The sequence below is a fragment of the Anas acuta genome, chromosome 12 (genome assembly GCF_963932015.1).
Source record: "Anas acuta chromosome 12, bAnaAcu1.1, whole genome shotgun sequence".
NCBI lineage: Eukaryota > Metazoa > Chordata > Aves > Anseriformes > Anatidae > Anas > Anas acuta.
In genome coordinates this window covers 10,212,402-10,227,257 of record NC_088990.1, presented here as the reverse complement: position 1 = coordinate 10,227,257, position 14,856 = coordinate 10,212,402, and the positions used below count along the sequence as shown (strand labels likewise).

At 39.1% G+C, this 14,856-nt stretch overlaps 1 protein-coding gene across 1 annotated transcript; it reads right to left on the bottom strand.

Moving 5' to 3' along the window:
* Positions 1-2: 2 nt before the first annotated feature.
* BTBD1 (BTB domain containing 1) lies at positions 3-14,458 on the bottom strand. Its single transcript, XM_068695167.1, has 8 exons — positions 13,954-14,458; positions 7,601-7,757; positions 6,923-7,028; positions 5,374-5,571; positions 4,911-5,103; positions 4,222-4,309; positions 1,174-1,320; positions 3-950 (listed from the first exon to the last, which is right to left on the bottom strand). Exons 1-8 carry the CDS (start codon positions 14,400-14,402, stop codon positions 792-794), a joined length of 1,497 nt encoding a protein of 498 aa, XP_068551268.1. The 5' UTR covers positions 14,403-14,458; the 3' UTR covers positions 3-791.
* Positions 14,459-14,856: the final 398 nt, after the last annotated feature.

Below are 14,856 nucleotides of genomic sequence, written 5' to 3'. Positions count from 1 at the left end.
CCTGAGCTCATACTAATTATTTAGTATCGGGTTATCCAGTCAAAATAGCATCATTACAAGTCCTGTACTCCCGTTTTCACATTATACATTTTCTTATAGGCACATATGTATATACAGTGGCTATGTCCATAACCGGCTCTGTGTTCCAAAACAGCCCTTCTAAATTAAGAGATTCGGGAAAGATCCATTTATTGCAGAGTTGGACTTCATCTTTCTTTGCTGCAGCTGCTGTCTGGAGTGTTAAGTCCATTAATTCTCCATGGTTCATCCAAAACATCTAGATGATAGCAATACGAATCCAGCTTTGCTGATGTACTTCCAAAACAAAATAATATACATACATAGCAGTAATTCGTGTCCTTAGGGTCATTCCAAGGTTATTTTGGAGAGAAGTGCAAGCTGGTAGTAGAGCAGCAGAGTTACTTTTTAGGACAAGTTGGGGAAAATGTACATGTGAAGCTCATAACTAGTACAGATTTTCCAGTTCAAGAAATGAATTCTACTAGGTGAGAAATAAAGGGTTCAAAATACAAAGCCATTAATCACAACATACTATTTAAAACAATCTTTTCAATATACAGAGTACTTATTCCACTTGATGCTTCATTAAGAGGAAAAGCTAAATTACATTCTGCTAACAATGATGCAGAAAAAATAGCTTTCCCAGTACCTCTCAAACAAGTTAGTTTTGTTTTAACACATTCATGTCATTTCACAGAATTGTCTTACTGTCACCAATAGTGAGCTAAAGTCCAATGATACACTGACACATCCAAGACGATTGTGTGAAATTATGTATAAAATATTATTTCTGGTATCTGTCCATCTTCTATTGATGTCCCATTGTTGTTACCCGGCGAACTATAAAAGACAAAGCATGTTTTGCTAGCAGTAGGAGATTCGTGGATTACCTTCTTCAATCCTTTTGTTCCATAGTGGGAATCAGGACCCTGAAAAACACCAGAAGACATTAGCAACTGAATGAAAACGTGCAGCAAGACCCATAAAATTTTGAATTTCAAACACTTAATTATTTTAACAGTAAAAAAATAAAAAAATAAAAACAACAAAAAAAATCTGTATTTATTTATACACTTTCCCATCAGAAATTAGACAAAAGACAAACCCTTGGATGAAAATAGCTTTTTCTTCTATACTGTTGAGCATTCTTACTTTTAATGTTGCACAAGCTGTGTAGCAAACTGTTGGCAGAATCTCTATAGGTTCTTTGAACATGACTCTGAATGTACTGGCAGTTCCATCGCAACTAAATCCAGTATCATTTTGTCCCAGTGTTTGATTCTTCTCATAATCAATTATCTGCATAAAGACATGAAAAACATATCTTTAGATTTATGAGCTTGAGAAAGATTCTTACTGTACACACACTGGAGTATTACAAGCGAAACACTTGCCTACTCCACCCAGTTTAATTGCAGCAATAGTGCAGTTTCAGAATTGAGATAAGTGCAATTCCCTAACAATACTGTGAGGGTTGACCCTGCGGTGTGGTGAACCATGGCTTTTGCATTTTTGCACAGGCTGTCCAATCTGTGCACTAAACTCAGCCCACAGCGCTGCTCCAACCAGGTTATAGCTTTGCCTGAGAGGAGATGAAGAATAGCTCAAACCTTCAGCTTTTGACCTTAATAAACTACGTATGATCCTATACTTAGATTTGCTGATCTTTGTACACCTACACAGCCCCCATGAGGGAAGCACATGAGGCTGGACCCACATGCTTCACAGGCTGTGGATCATTTAGAAAACAAGTTTTTACAGATAATGTGAACAGTCAATGATATATTCTAAGAAGAAAACAAAAACTTGTGCTTCGATGTTTTATACAATTTATTTCTACTTCACATTCAGTATAAAAATTACACTCAGACCACATATTTCTTTTGCCTTCAGTCTTAGTGGCAAATAGGAATCTTTAGCTGAGATGTCAGAAATAGCAGATATCATACTTCTCATTTTGGATAGCAATTTCTGATCCATACTGCTGAACATCTCCTGCAGACGTAGGATACCACAGATTTAGAGGAACACAAATATTGCTCATGATTACTCCACTAACAACAATCCTAACAATTTTATTAAATCACTATATAATTTTATTACTGCACCAATGAGAGCATACTTTGCCTCAAACAGGGCTTCAATTTTTTTTTCCAGTCACAATCAAAAGAAATACTAACAATTCTAATGTTGAAGGCATATGCCCCTTTAACATAGTAATGTATATTGCAAATACATTGCTTACTATTTTAAGGCGAGTATAAAAGATTTTTTTTTTTCTGAAGCTCTGCTAGTATTGTATGTACTTTCAAAATGAAAGGTGCAGAGACAACTTAAATGGCTGCCTGTAAGGACAAAATTTCGGGTTCATCAGGAACTGGAGATAGTTTCAGAGTAAAGAAAATCTGTAGAGGATGGGTGGCCTTCATCTGAACCATAAAGGTGCATTAGCCTGTCAGTTTGGATCAGGAGTGTTTCTCAAGTGAGTCTCTTGATCATTCCTACTTAACATGCTTTGGTTTGCTTTGCAAGAACTAAATTCTTTTCAGATGAAATAAATCCAGCAAATATATTGAGGGACCACACAAAATGCTTTCATCTGCTAACAAGAATTTAGTCTAAGGAAATCAAACAAGAGTTAATGAAAAGTAAAAATCCCCCAGTAAGTATAGTGTGGTACTGATGACCTAGCAGCTAAATTTTTCATTCTGAAGATCCACCTGAGTGCACTATACTACTCATTTACACAGATGTGTAGTTTGAGAAAAACAAATTAATAGTTTCAAATCAAGGGATTTGCAAGTGAGTTTTTAAACTGAGGAATGTGGAAAAGCCAACAAATTCCTTCAAAACCTCAACCCAGATAAACTCTCTTTGGAACATCATAAAAGGAAAGATTTTTTTTCCCCCTGCAGAAGACAGGCACAAAATTCCTATACTTAAATACACAATGGTCAGAGAACAGTAATCATCAAATGGGAAACAGAAGACAAATAAACTGCCCTTTAAATAGGATGCCAAGAAAAAAAACTGGAACAGCATTTCCAACACATGCTAGAAGTCTACAAAATAAAATGGGGACATCTGTCCCCAAATGAAGTCACGGATTCTTGCTCAAAACATTCCACATACCTAGTAAATCAACATGATATTGATTTAACGTGATGTTGATGAAGTAGCGGGTTATGAAATACACAGCACTGAGTAACTGTGTCAGCCACAGAATGTTAATACCTTGCTAGAAAGCTTAGAAACAAATCAAAACTAAACTCAATAAGAGAATTCAAATGGACCGAAATTCCATACTTAAAAAGGGAAAGATACAGTGATGGATCAATATTACTAGAAGACAATCCTAATCACACATGCTAACAGAGATCAGACAGGCTACAGGAGCAGGAAATACAATTTTAGTGGTGTCTTCAGTTACCCTCTCAGACTAGGCAAGTGTCATATCAGGACACGAAGCAGGGGTGACATTTTTAGATACTATCACTGACCATTTCATGAGATTGCTAACCAATTGCTCAGTAGGAAGAAACGCAACCCTTGATTTGGTACTGAGTGATTAGTAGGATCAGATTCACAATTTCATAATGGAAACACTATGTAACACTGTCTATAATATACTTAGAGTCAGCGTTCCTACATGAACAACAAAAGCAAATCCACCACAGCTGTGCTAAACATCAAAAAGAAAAATGAGGAAGTTTGTTCAAAAGAAGCTAAAATAAACAATTAAGAAAATCAAATCCTTTTACGTAGCATACTACTAAAAGACATCACACTCCTCAGTACAGTACTGGTACACATCACCTATTAGAAAGGCTTGAGAAAAGGGAAGAAAGCTGGCATGACTAAACTGCACAGGGCTATTACTGTAAACATAAAAAAAGGCATCCTTACAGGAATTCAAGGTTACACTGGACAAGTGTTAGGGAGTTACTAAACAGAGAGACCAAATCAGTCTCAGGAAAAGCCTGTTCTGAAAAGGATCGAAGGACAAGAGACTAGAGTGGATAGGAAGAAAAGTTTCGTATTGTACTTACTTTTCCCTAGTCATCTGCTTATGACACTGTTGGATATAAAATACAGCTTAGATTCCTGCCTATCAGACTGCTATCCTATTTAGATATACAGCAAACCTTTTGTATTAAGCACAGTTTCTGCATAAGCCTATTTCAACAGAATATACTGTACCTGGATATTGACTTGATAGTCTGTAGGTCCATGAATAGATCCATATAATCCAAATCCCACTATTGAAATTCTTCTGTTAACTGTAAATCTAGTAAAACACAAGCCAAGAAAGGAATTGAAACAACTGTGATGAGTGTGTTACCTTCTTCCCAGTCAAGGAAGAAAAAGAATCCCATTGAAGAGTGCAAAACCAAACTGAAAATGACATTGCATTAATATTTTTCAATAGTGTTTTCTATTTAGATTTCAATAGTAAAAATAAATAAAAGTCTTTTTTTTATTATTATTATTTTAATCAGTTTTATAGCATAAAGCTTTGTGAATCCACCGAAGCATATATAAATATATATGTATAATATTAAGGATTTCTAAATGAAAAATGACCAGATTCTTGATCTGTTTTTATTTTAGAGATATTCAATATCCTTTGTAACTTAAAACTGGATATGTAGCGAATACCCCACCCCTCTAGAAAGTACCCAGGCCTTTTGAACTTTGTTCTTTGCTCCTTTATATTTCATCAGTGCAACAGCCTAAGTTACTTTATAAAAGGAAAAGATTAGATGTGCCCAAACGGTACCAGCTAGTCTGTTACTGTATCTTATGCCAAAAATTGGAAGTTGAATAATACCACTGCCTTTCTTCCCACACTTCTCTGTTTCCCCTTCAAATAGTTTCCAAAGCCATACCTAATCCGATCACTTGTTCCACTGTAGCCCCAGCGACTCTCCACTTGCTGGAACCTGTTAATGCTGCATTCTTTTCCTCTAAGGCAACATCTTGGTCGGTCAATATAATCTACTTTTGGCTTAGGATTGACAGTAAAATGCAGAAAGAGATTTACTACTTCCCGATCTGACAAGATTCCAGACTGAGCAGGGCCTATGAAAAGAAAAAACTTCCAAGATAACTCTAAGACTTAATTCAACTGTCATATTTAAACCACGTGAATTAGCACACCAAGGATAGGAATAACATTTTCCAATGGCCAGACCATGTTCTGCAGGATATTTGCTTTCATTAAGACTGAATCACAATGTTTATTAGTACAGTATTAATAACAGGATAGAGCGTTAAGGATCTCAACACTCACAGATGAGCAGTGCAGAACTATTGTGCAGAACTAGTAGGACAAAGAACCCCAGAACTCACCTGCTGCAAACTCTTCAATAGTCATTAATGGAAAACGAATTAAGGAAAGAGCTCTTCCAAGGACTTTCTGTTTGTTTCCAAATGTCACAGGCAGTTGTTGTCTTTGACATTCAGCTTCTGCCCAACGAACAACAGCTCCAAAGAGTCTACTTTCTCGAATACTAAGGGTATCTCTTTCTAGAACCGCACACAATGTGTCTGTGTTATGTGAAAAAATATTAACAGATTTGAATCAATATTAATCCAAAACAATTCTACACATTTTAAATAAGCTTAAAACATTAAACAAATAAACACTCAGAAATTTTATAATACCACAAAACGTGTCTTATGACTAGAGAAGTCTCCCAACAGTGTGCAGGTGTCCAAGCTAAAAAATAAATAAAATAAAATAAAATAATCCTTCCTCTTTCTGCCACGAAGACAGCATATAAACTTTTTTCTTGATTCCTAAGAGTGTGGCTATAGATAATCTATATATTAATGGTCCTATATATAGGATATATAGGTGTGTGTGTGTGTGTGTGTGTATATATATATATATATATATATATATAATGTATGTATGTATATATATACTACATAAGCTATGTAGTGACAACCAATAAATACCCTAAAGAATTTCCATGGCTATGGCAAGATCAAAGCTGGCAGTGATCAAGTACAGTGCTGAATGTACAATACCACTCCAGTTATTCATGACAACACTGTCACGTTCTCAGCCGAGTATCCACCTGCCAATCTCAACCAACTGTAGACACAAGAAGCAGCAGTGCACACAAAACCAGTTTAAACATACATGAAAGTGATCTTAAACATTGACGCATTTGCCTCCCACAAAGTTTTAAGGTGGAACACAGGATGTCAGGCAAGCTACTCTCACTTGCATTTTACAACAGCAACTTTTCCTGTATTTCTTACATGTTCTGACATTTTAGGAAGAGCATATGCAAAAAGTCTCTACTGATTATTTAAGGTTTAGTTTGCTCAACTCTCAGTTTAACATAGAACATGAGCTGTAAAAAAAAAAAAAAAAAGTGTTTTTTCACATTCTGAATCTTCTGTCTTCAGGATTTTTTACATGCCCTGAATTTGAGCAAGGCGTGTTTGCTGTCATAGAAAAGTCACAAGTCAAAACAGATTGAGATTTATCGAGAGTAGAGATTAACGTTCGCAGTTTGGGTCTAAACTCACTGAACACAAGTTAACAATGACTTTACAATTTCTTTAAGCAGCTGGAATACCTTTCTTCAGTCTGAGTTTGGGATACAATCTAGCTGATCTGGAGTAAAATTGTAGACATATATAGTAACAATCAAGTTTAAGTAACCAAACATACAACTGCTGGCTTTTGGTAAAGGAAAAAGTATAGAAAGCAGAATTACCAGGAGAATTCTAAGCCAGTTTATATTTAAAAAACACAGAAAAAAAACATTCTACACATTGTACCTGATTTGTGCAACCCTGAAGAGAGAGAAGTATCACACAGCAATAAAACAGTATGATTCCCTTTGGAAGTTTAACACTTAGGACACAAGAAGGAACTTACCTATATCAATATCAGTAAAGCCTTCTGCACTTATTGCATCCATGGTACTTTTGTCTATTGTGTCAAGACACAGACTAGCAAGCTGAGGTTCGTCAAACAAACGAGCCTGAGAAAGTAAAGTAGTATAGCTTTGGTTACTGCGCTGTTGCAAGCATCAAGCTGCTAAATCACTAATTCTAAGAAGCAAGTATTTTTTAACTCAATGTAGGTCTAAATTAAAATAGGCTGATTTGTTTAAGTATGCCTGGTGTTTATACCTTCTAGAGCACTTACATTCTCAAAGGAGAATATAATTGAGGAGAATGCACTGCATACAAGGTTTCCTTCATGCTTATAATTTTAGTTTTGGAAATATAAACTTTAAAAAGTACATATCAAATCTACTATAGTGAACTATCTCATAAAGACAAACAAAAAAACAATTAGGATATTCACTGTAGAATACACAGGTCTCACCTGAAATGTCCCAGTACACTGTGTATTAAAAAAAAAAAAATTCCTCTACATTACCAATAAAAGCCAAGACAAGTCCGTAAAAATGCTAACAAAGCAATAAGGTATTTTCAGACATAAATTAAACGATGTGATGGCAACCCCCCTGTCAAGTAATATTTTTGGTTATTCCCATCCAACTACCAATTTTCATGGTAAACCAAAACTAAACTTAAATTCACCTACCTGAGTAAGCAGCATAAAGGCATTATCTGCTCGGAGGTGCTTCGTCAGAAAATCCACACAATGTGCTTCCAGGGCTGGGACTGCATACTTCTTAGCAGTGTAAAGAGTAGTCATGACTGTTTCTGGACCAATTTGAACTTCATCTGAATAAAGAAACCTAGAAATCAATACACAGATAGATATAATAAAAACATATCTTGAAGTGCCGTCAAGCACAACATAATCTCTTTAAATTTACAAAGCAGGTAAAAGATTTGCACTGCAAACATGTAACAGTTCACCATGTAGCATTTTTACAAATTAATAAACTAACTAAAGGGTTGAAGAAAGACTATTACATTAACCTAATGGCATACATTTGTTTTAAATACACATTACTCCCTAAGACTGATCTGGCTGTGCTAGTTATACATAGCTACCAAACTGTAAACAACAGCTGAGCTGCAGAATTGCTTAGCGTATTAATGCACGCTCTTTTGATTCACTACTAAAAGCTGTATTCCTAAGTATCAATACATAACCCTCTATGGCTGTATTACTGATTTTAATTTACTGAAAGTGCATACTAGCTTCTTCACAATAAGGAGAAGAGCGTCAAGGACTTCTACTGTGATAACATCTTGTGTGACAGTCACCATTCTCCAGCATTCAGAGGAGAGGAAAGGGAGTAATATTCTAACAGATGACCTTGACTCTATTCCTGCTGCAGACTGACATAGGAAAAAAAAAACTGGCTTCTCTCCACTGCTTGAGGTTATACGATTGCTTGAGATTTCAGCATAAAGCAGTGAACCAAACCATACAAGTCTCCACCAAAACCAGGAAAAAAAATATCTCTTTCCTGAGCAGCTGTTACTTGAAACCAGACAAGATAAGATTTATTTTGAGGTTCTGTATGGAAAAGATGACTTTTTAAAAATAAACTTTTCTTTCAGATGACATTGAAGATAATCTTATCATTATTTCACCAGGTTTTCAGACAATAATCAAGATTATTCTGTCCTTTACAGAAATATATCTGTACTACACAAACACATTCCCCCCTGCAACACACACAGCTGATTAAATATAATAAACCAGGGCATGTTTGCAAAGGCAGGAATTGTACAGGGAAGAAGAAATCTTTTAAGTTTCTTAGTATTTTTTGTTTGGACCTCCTGGAAATGAATAGCAAACACCACATTGAGAAGGAAGGCATGATTAGAAGGGTTTTTAACATAATAATAACAATCTAATAACAATCAGTTTGTGTTTAACAGAAGAAACTTGTGAAAGGAACAGACTCAAACTTGCCTGCAACATTGGGAGACCTAAGTAATGGAAAAATGGAACAATAGTTTCAGATAAAATTATTCACTATTTTTGTTTCTTGTAAGAAAACCCTAATTCCTTGTAATTGCTAACTCTTTAGTTGTGTATCAGTATGAATGAATATTTATAACAGCCTACAAGTGAATTCACTGCCACTTACAGGTATGTGTTTATCATTACAATAATCTAATCCATTCAAATGGCCAACTTTCACATAATTTAGGAAATCTGAACAAGGCTCCAGATTAATCCTTTAAACTGAATTTACATCAAAGCTTTTTGAAAGGAGTTTAACTGAATGCTGAACTTGTCAGTACAAGTTTCATACAGCTCATTTAGAACTGATTTATGAAAGTCATAAACTATTAGTTGATGAAAATGATAGGCTTTTTTTGCCAGCCACAATCACTGACAAATTTAAGAAACTAAGATGTAGTAGGTACAGTTTTCAACATGCAGTTCTGTAAACCAAATTGACAATTAGCTCATGAAAGCACAGAATAGCATATTACGATTTTGGTTTTAACATTTTTAAAAGTCCTTTTCAAAATGTCCTAAAATTCCTTGTATGATTTTAGAGAGCTTGGAGGCAAAGATGACATAAGTGTCAAAAATTAAGAGGCTGTTAAAGAGTGCCATTACCACATACAGACACTACAAGGTTTTACTAAATCCTATCCCCCCAAAAAATAAAATAAAATTCACCAAATTGTTTTTGGAACACAACCTTGATTATATTTTGTAGATGCGTCCAACCTGTGGCCAGCAAACAGACTGGTTCACTTCGTACACTTTATAAGAATCAGGGCGCAGTTCCAAACTGTACTTTTCTCTGATGCTTCTTTGCTCAGCTTTGTAGGATTTCCCCCCCCCCCCCATATGATCAAAAATCAATTACATGGCCAAAATTTTTCATTCATCTGCTAGCTGCAGGATGCTTTTTTATTCCATGAAGGACATACCTGAGGCTCTCTGCTACGATCCCTTCCCTGCTGCACGCCTGGACGTACATTAAGAGACACTCCCCAGCTGAGCGCATGTCAATGACAAAAGTGAGGGGACTTCCAACGGTTAAAGCTCTGACAACTAAAAGTTACCCAGCACCAAGTCCATCACCTAGACTTCATGATGCACCAGGGAAGGGTGTGAGGACGCATAGCAACAGGACATGTGATACAGTTACATACTTTTAAACTGAGTAAACTCCTGATAAGGAGTATCCAAGTATATTAAGAACGTCACATAGTCAGGTGTGTTTGCGCGTTCAATATTCCAAGTTTTTGACAACATCAGTATTCTCAAAGCCAACCAGTAGTCTTTTGCAAGTACTAAAAAGTGTGAATTTGCAAAGCTGAAAGGTAGCTGTAAGCGCTACAAAAATTGTAATAAAGTGCATTGTTCTAGGATGTTGTATAATCCTGTTTCCCTTTAGCATACGGACGGACGGTCATGATGCATTCACCTACTCATAAAAGAGGAACTCTAGGTGTGTCTTCTCTCTAAAAATCCCTCTGCTCCTGTGCCAGGAGCTCCGTCTCTGTGCTGCCTCTCCCACTTGTGGCACGCCTGAACTAGCACTCCTTTGTGTTCACACCACTGCTCTGCCTCCACTCAGCCCAGTGGGGCTCATGACCACTTCTCCTCCTCCCTCCTCTCAAGACTTACAGAAAATAACCTGCACTTCAGATACTGACCAGTTGTGCCGCCATCCAGGATGGCAGATGGGTGCATAGACCATTTTTAGTGACCCAAACAAAGAATTTTCCAAGTGACTACTTCAGCATTCATTTTGCCTACGTATTCAAGTTTTACACGACTTCTTTACTCTCAGGTTAGCACTTCTTTATCCCCTAGTCCCAGCATCTTCCAGCTGAAGAATTTTCACCAGCTGAAGTATTTTCACCACTCTAAAAAACACAGGAGTCTTCTTCCAGTTGGTCACGATTAACCCTCTATTTACTGCTTGCCAAAGTCCTCAGCAAAGACATTTGGAAAATGAACTGCTAAATTAGTGTCACGTTGTCACTTTCCTTTATACTATGACAAAGGACAAGTTAAATTATTTTAAAATGTATGTGAACAGAAACAAACAAAAATAATCTGACTACAAACCAAACTCTACACCACATTACCCTAGTACGAGTCCACTTCAATGTCCTGGATCACTGCAATTCAATCTGTGCAGGTCAAAACATTCAGGGGGAAAAAAAATATTATTAATTCTGAATTAGAGAAAGCAGATTCAAATTTTGGCACTCACATTACTTCACTTCTTAGGGATTTATCCGACAAATTACTGAAGCAGTCAGCTGCTTTAAAAAAAGCTTCTATGGCTCATGTTTGAAAACTCTTCAGGCAAAAGGAATACTGGGTGGCAAGCCAAAACACACATCAGTCATTTCTACGTCTTTGAGCTCAGCCAATTATTTTCTATGAACGTTCTTGCTCCTTGCCCAGTCAGTTCTCAGTTTCCCTTCTTGCCATCTTTACAGTCAAGATTTTAGCCAACAAACAAGGAGAACTACCTAAATTTCTCAAAGGGAAGGAAAAAAAGAAAAGGAAACCCTAAAATTTATTACTGAAATTAAGCAGTACTATCAATTAAAGATTCAGTTCATTATTTTTAAATAACTTAACTCAAAAAAAATCAGTATTTTAGAGGTTGATCATAAAATAGAAGCAATTGTAGCCATTTTAAAAGAGGATATGAATATATCCAAAAGAAAAATTGAAAGAGAGAGATGTCACTTCAAATTTGTGACTATCTGGTGTTTAAAATGTTCAGTATCTAGCTCCTTTTTTCTTCCCCATAAATCTAATTCAATCCACAATCTATTTCGTAACACAACACTAACACTGAGGAACATTTACATCACAGGACAGGGAGACACCACTCTATCTCATTGGACATGGAATGAATTTAAGAAAATCTGAACTTTTTTCATCACAAACATCTCTGCCTTTGGCTTTACACTATAAGAAGTGTTGGTCAATAGATCTGTAAGAAACATAACTACAGATAGAACACAACAAAAGACGTATGTAAACAAAACCAGAAATTATCTGTGGAATGTTAAGTAATTAGCAAATTATCCCTAAAAGTTTTTGCATCAATTTGATGTTTCTTTTATCTTGATGTTCATTTGTTAGGAATATGAATGTCTCAACCTAGCTATTACACTTCAAATTGGTTTTTGCAAAGATTAAAGAAGTGCCCTATAAAATACAACCATCATTACCTGACCAATTTACTAACGACAGATAAGAGGCCAACAATGCAAGGTGCAAGTCATGAAAAAAACAAACAGGGTGTCTTATAGTTGAGGGACCTTAAATCTGTGTATAAGAGCATGGAAGAAGTCTGGTACTAGTCTGTACTAAAGAAATTCTCCTTAGATATGTTTCTAACAAGGTGTTGCAACTTCTATTATACCATTATAAGCTCGGTGTACACATATCAGGGTTTGATTCTGAAGAGGGAGCTTGAAGGGATGCTACCAGATCCAAGGAAGGCAGCAGGCGTGCAGGTTACCTACTCCCGACCTAGGGAGGTAGTGACAGAAAAATAACAACACAGGACTCTTTTGAGGCCTTGTAATTGGAACAAGTTCACTCTAAATACGTATCTATAATATAGGAGAAAGTTCTAAAAAGCTGCCAACTATTTCATACATACATCAAACCTGAAACACTTCAGTTCAGTCTGGTGATATTTAGACCAGATACAGGTATAATCAATTTACTTAAGCAAGTGCCCTACCTTATGTACCAGCAGCTCTACAGACACAAGGTGGCTTTTGTTTGCTTTGCTTACTTCTACAATTTTCCAACACTACCCTTCTCACCCTCCTGCTTCTGCATTTGTATATTTAATCCAAACAAACTTCTCTCATCATAACCATTTTTCACTGCCTGGTGTTTTTTCTGTATCTGTATACAGACACACATCTCATTCATTTGCTATTAACCTTTGTAACAATTTTTGCTTGAAAGACACTTCCCAGCATGCTACACAAGCACTTCACCTTACATTTTTACCACTCCCTGTTTGCTGAGAAACCAGAAAATACAGTTTATTTGCTAAAGAGCCACAGAGAGAAGTTGCTGCTGTGTACTTTTTAAAGCAAAATCAGTTGCTGTAGCTCCCGTTTCCATGATTACTAAAAGGACCCCCTGATTCTTCTCGGCCTCCAAACAAAAAGAAATTGTTAAGATTTGGGCCCTTATTGCATAACAGAAAGCTCTGAAACACTACAAATTCCCTTCCAGGCAATGACATTTGTCTTCAAAATGTGCATTACAGATACCTGTTTAATACATTTTATAGATGTTACGCCTAGCAGAGGAGTTTCTTGTGAAAATTTTTTAAAGATTAAATAGATATTAGACATCAGTAGCCCATTTTGCATACGTTTTCCCCACCACTGCACTCATGGTTTCCCCTGGGTGGTTTGCGTGTAAGCTGTAAGCTAACTGCATGCTGCTGTGCTCTCCACCCAAAGTATCTGAAATGTGTGCCTGCAATAGGCATTTCTCTGGTGAAGGGACACAGTTCGCTACCACCGCTGAAAAAGACGAGAGAACTGCAAGATGAGTAAGTTTTCAAAGTAAATTATCAAATGAAATTAAAAGCCCAGTACAGCCTCGGTTCCTTCTCAGCCATCAGTAGGTGGATGGGCGGTTGCGACACTCTGGGATTGCTGAACCACCAATTCCCATCACCTTCATTAAAAGATGAAACCAAAAAGCCAAATCAGCCCCTCCCCGTCCCATCCTGCGGGGCCACCGGACCCCAAACCGGGCTGGGAAGGGATGCGCAGGGAGGAGGCACGGAGCAGGACGCCGTGACCTTGGGTGCAGCCCCCGGCTGCCGGGCGGCCCCTCGGCACCTCCTGGGGGGGGGACAAACGGGATGGGGCTCAGGGCACCGACCCCCGGCGGCTCACGAGGCTGAGGGGACAGAGCTGACAGGGGGGGAGCCACCGTGTGGGGGCCACCCCCACCCCACACCTCACACCCCCCCCGCCCACCCCCGTCCCGACCTGAGCAGCGCCAGGAAGGCGGCGGGCTCCACGTCGGGCAGCTCGATCTCGGCCGAGGTGGTGGCCATGCCGCCGTTGAACATCGCGTCGAAGACGGCGCTGCCGGCCGCCAGCACGAAGCGGTGGGCGGGGATGCGCTGCTGGCCGGGCCCGGGAGGAGCCCCCCCGCCGCCCCCCGAGCCGCCGCGGGGGCCGCCCTTGCCCACCACGAAGTGCACGTCGCTCAGCAGCTCGTTGGAGAAGAGGAAGGCGAAGCGCTCCCGCAGCGAGCCCTTGGTGGCCTGCCAGTTGTACAGCGGCTCCCGCTGCAGCACCGCGCCGCTCTCTGGGGAGGCGGTGGGAACGGTGGGGGCGGCGGAGGGGGCCGAAGCAGCGGCAGCGGCGGCACCGGGAGCGGCGGGAGGCGCCTCCCCGGGAGCCCCCGCACCGCCGCCACCGGCGGCCGCCATCGCCGCCCTGAGGGGGCCGCGCCGCGCCGGGCCGGGCGCTCAGGCAGCCCCGCCGCGCATGCGCCCCGCGCAGGCTCCCTGTGGGGCCGTGGGTGTCCGCTGGCCGCGCGGGTGGCTGAGGGGAGCGGGGTCCGGCCCGCCCGTTCCTTCTGGCACTTTGTCACCTCTGTCACTTTTTGTCACTTTTTGTCACTTGTCTGAGGGAGTGCGGTGTCCCCGCGTGCAGTGGGAATGCAGTTCCAGTGGGGAGAGCCGGCCTAGGCCGTAAAAAGGCAAAAGACGGCTGTGCAGTCATGGAAATTTATTTCTGTGTGTGGCTGAGTAAAAGTTAACGGCTCTCCGGTTAAGGCTTGTGAAAGGCAAATTCACTTTTACAACGCCTGATTCCTTATAATAACACTCAACACATATATGGATGCCCCTTTAAACTATTTCTGAGATAACTTGAGAATAT

Excerpts from the sequence above, each read along its gene's own strand:
- BTBD1 (XM_068695167.1), bottom strand. The coding sequence starts at position 14,402 with ATGGCGGCCGCCGGTGGCGGCGGTGCGGGGGCTCCCGGGGAGGCGCCT. Across the intron at positions 7,758-13,953 it reads GCCTTCCTGGCGCTGCTCAG|GTTTCTTTATTCAGATGAAG; the intron begins GTCGGGACGGGG and ends ATTGATTTCTAG. Across the intron at positions 5,572-6,922 it reads CTTTACTGATATTGATATAG|ACACATTGTGTGCGGTTCTA; the intron begins GTAAGTTCCTTC and ends CACATAACACAG.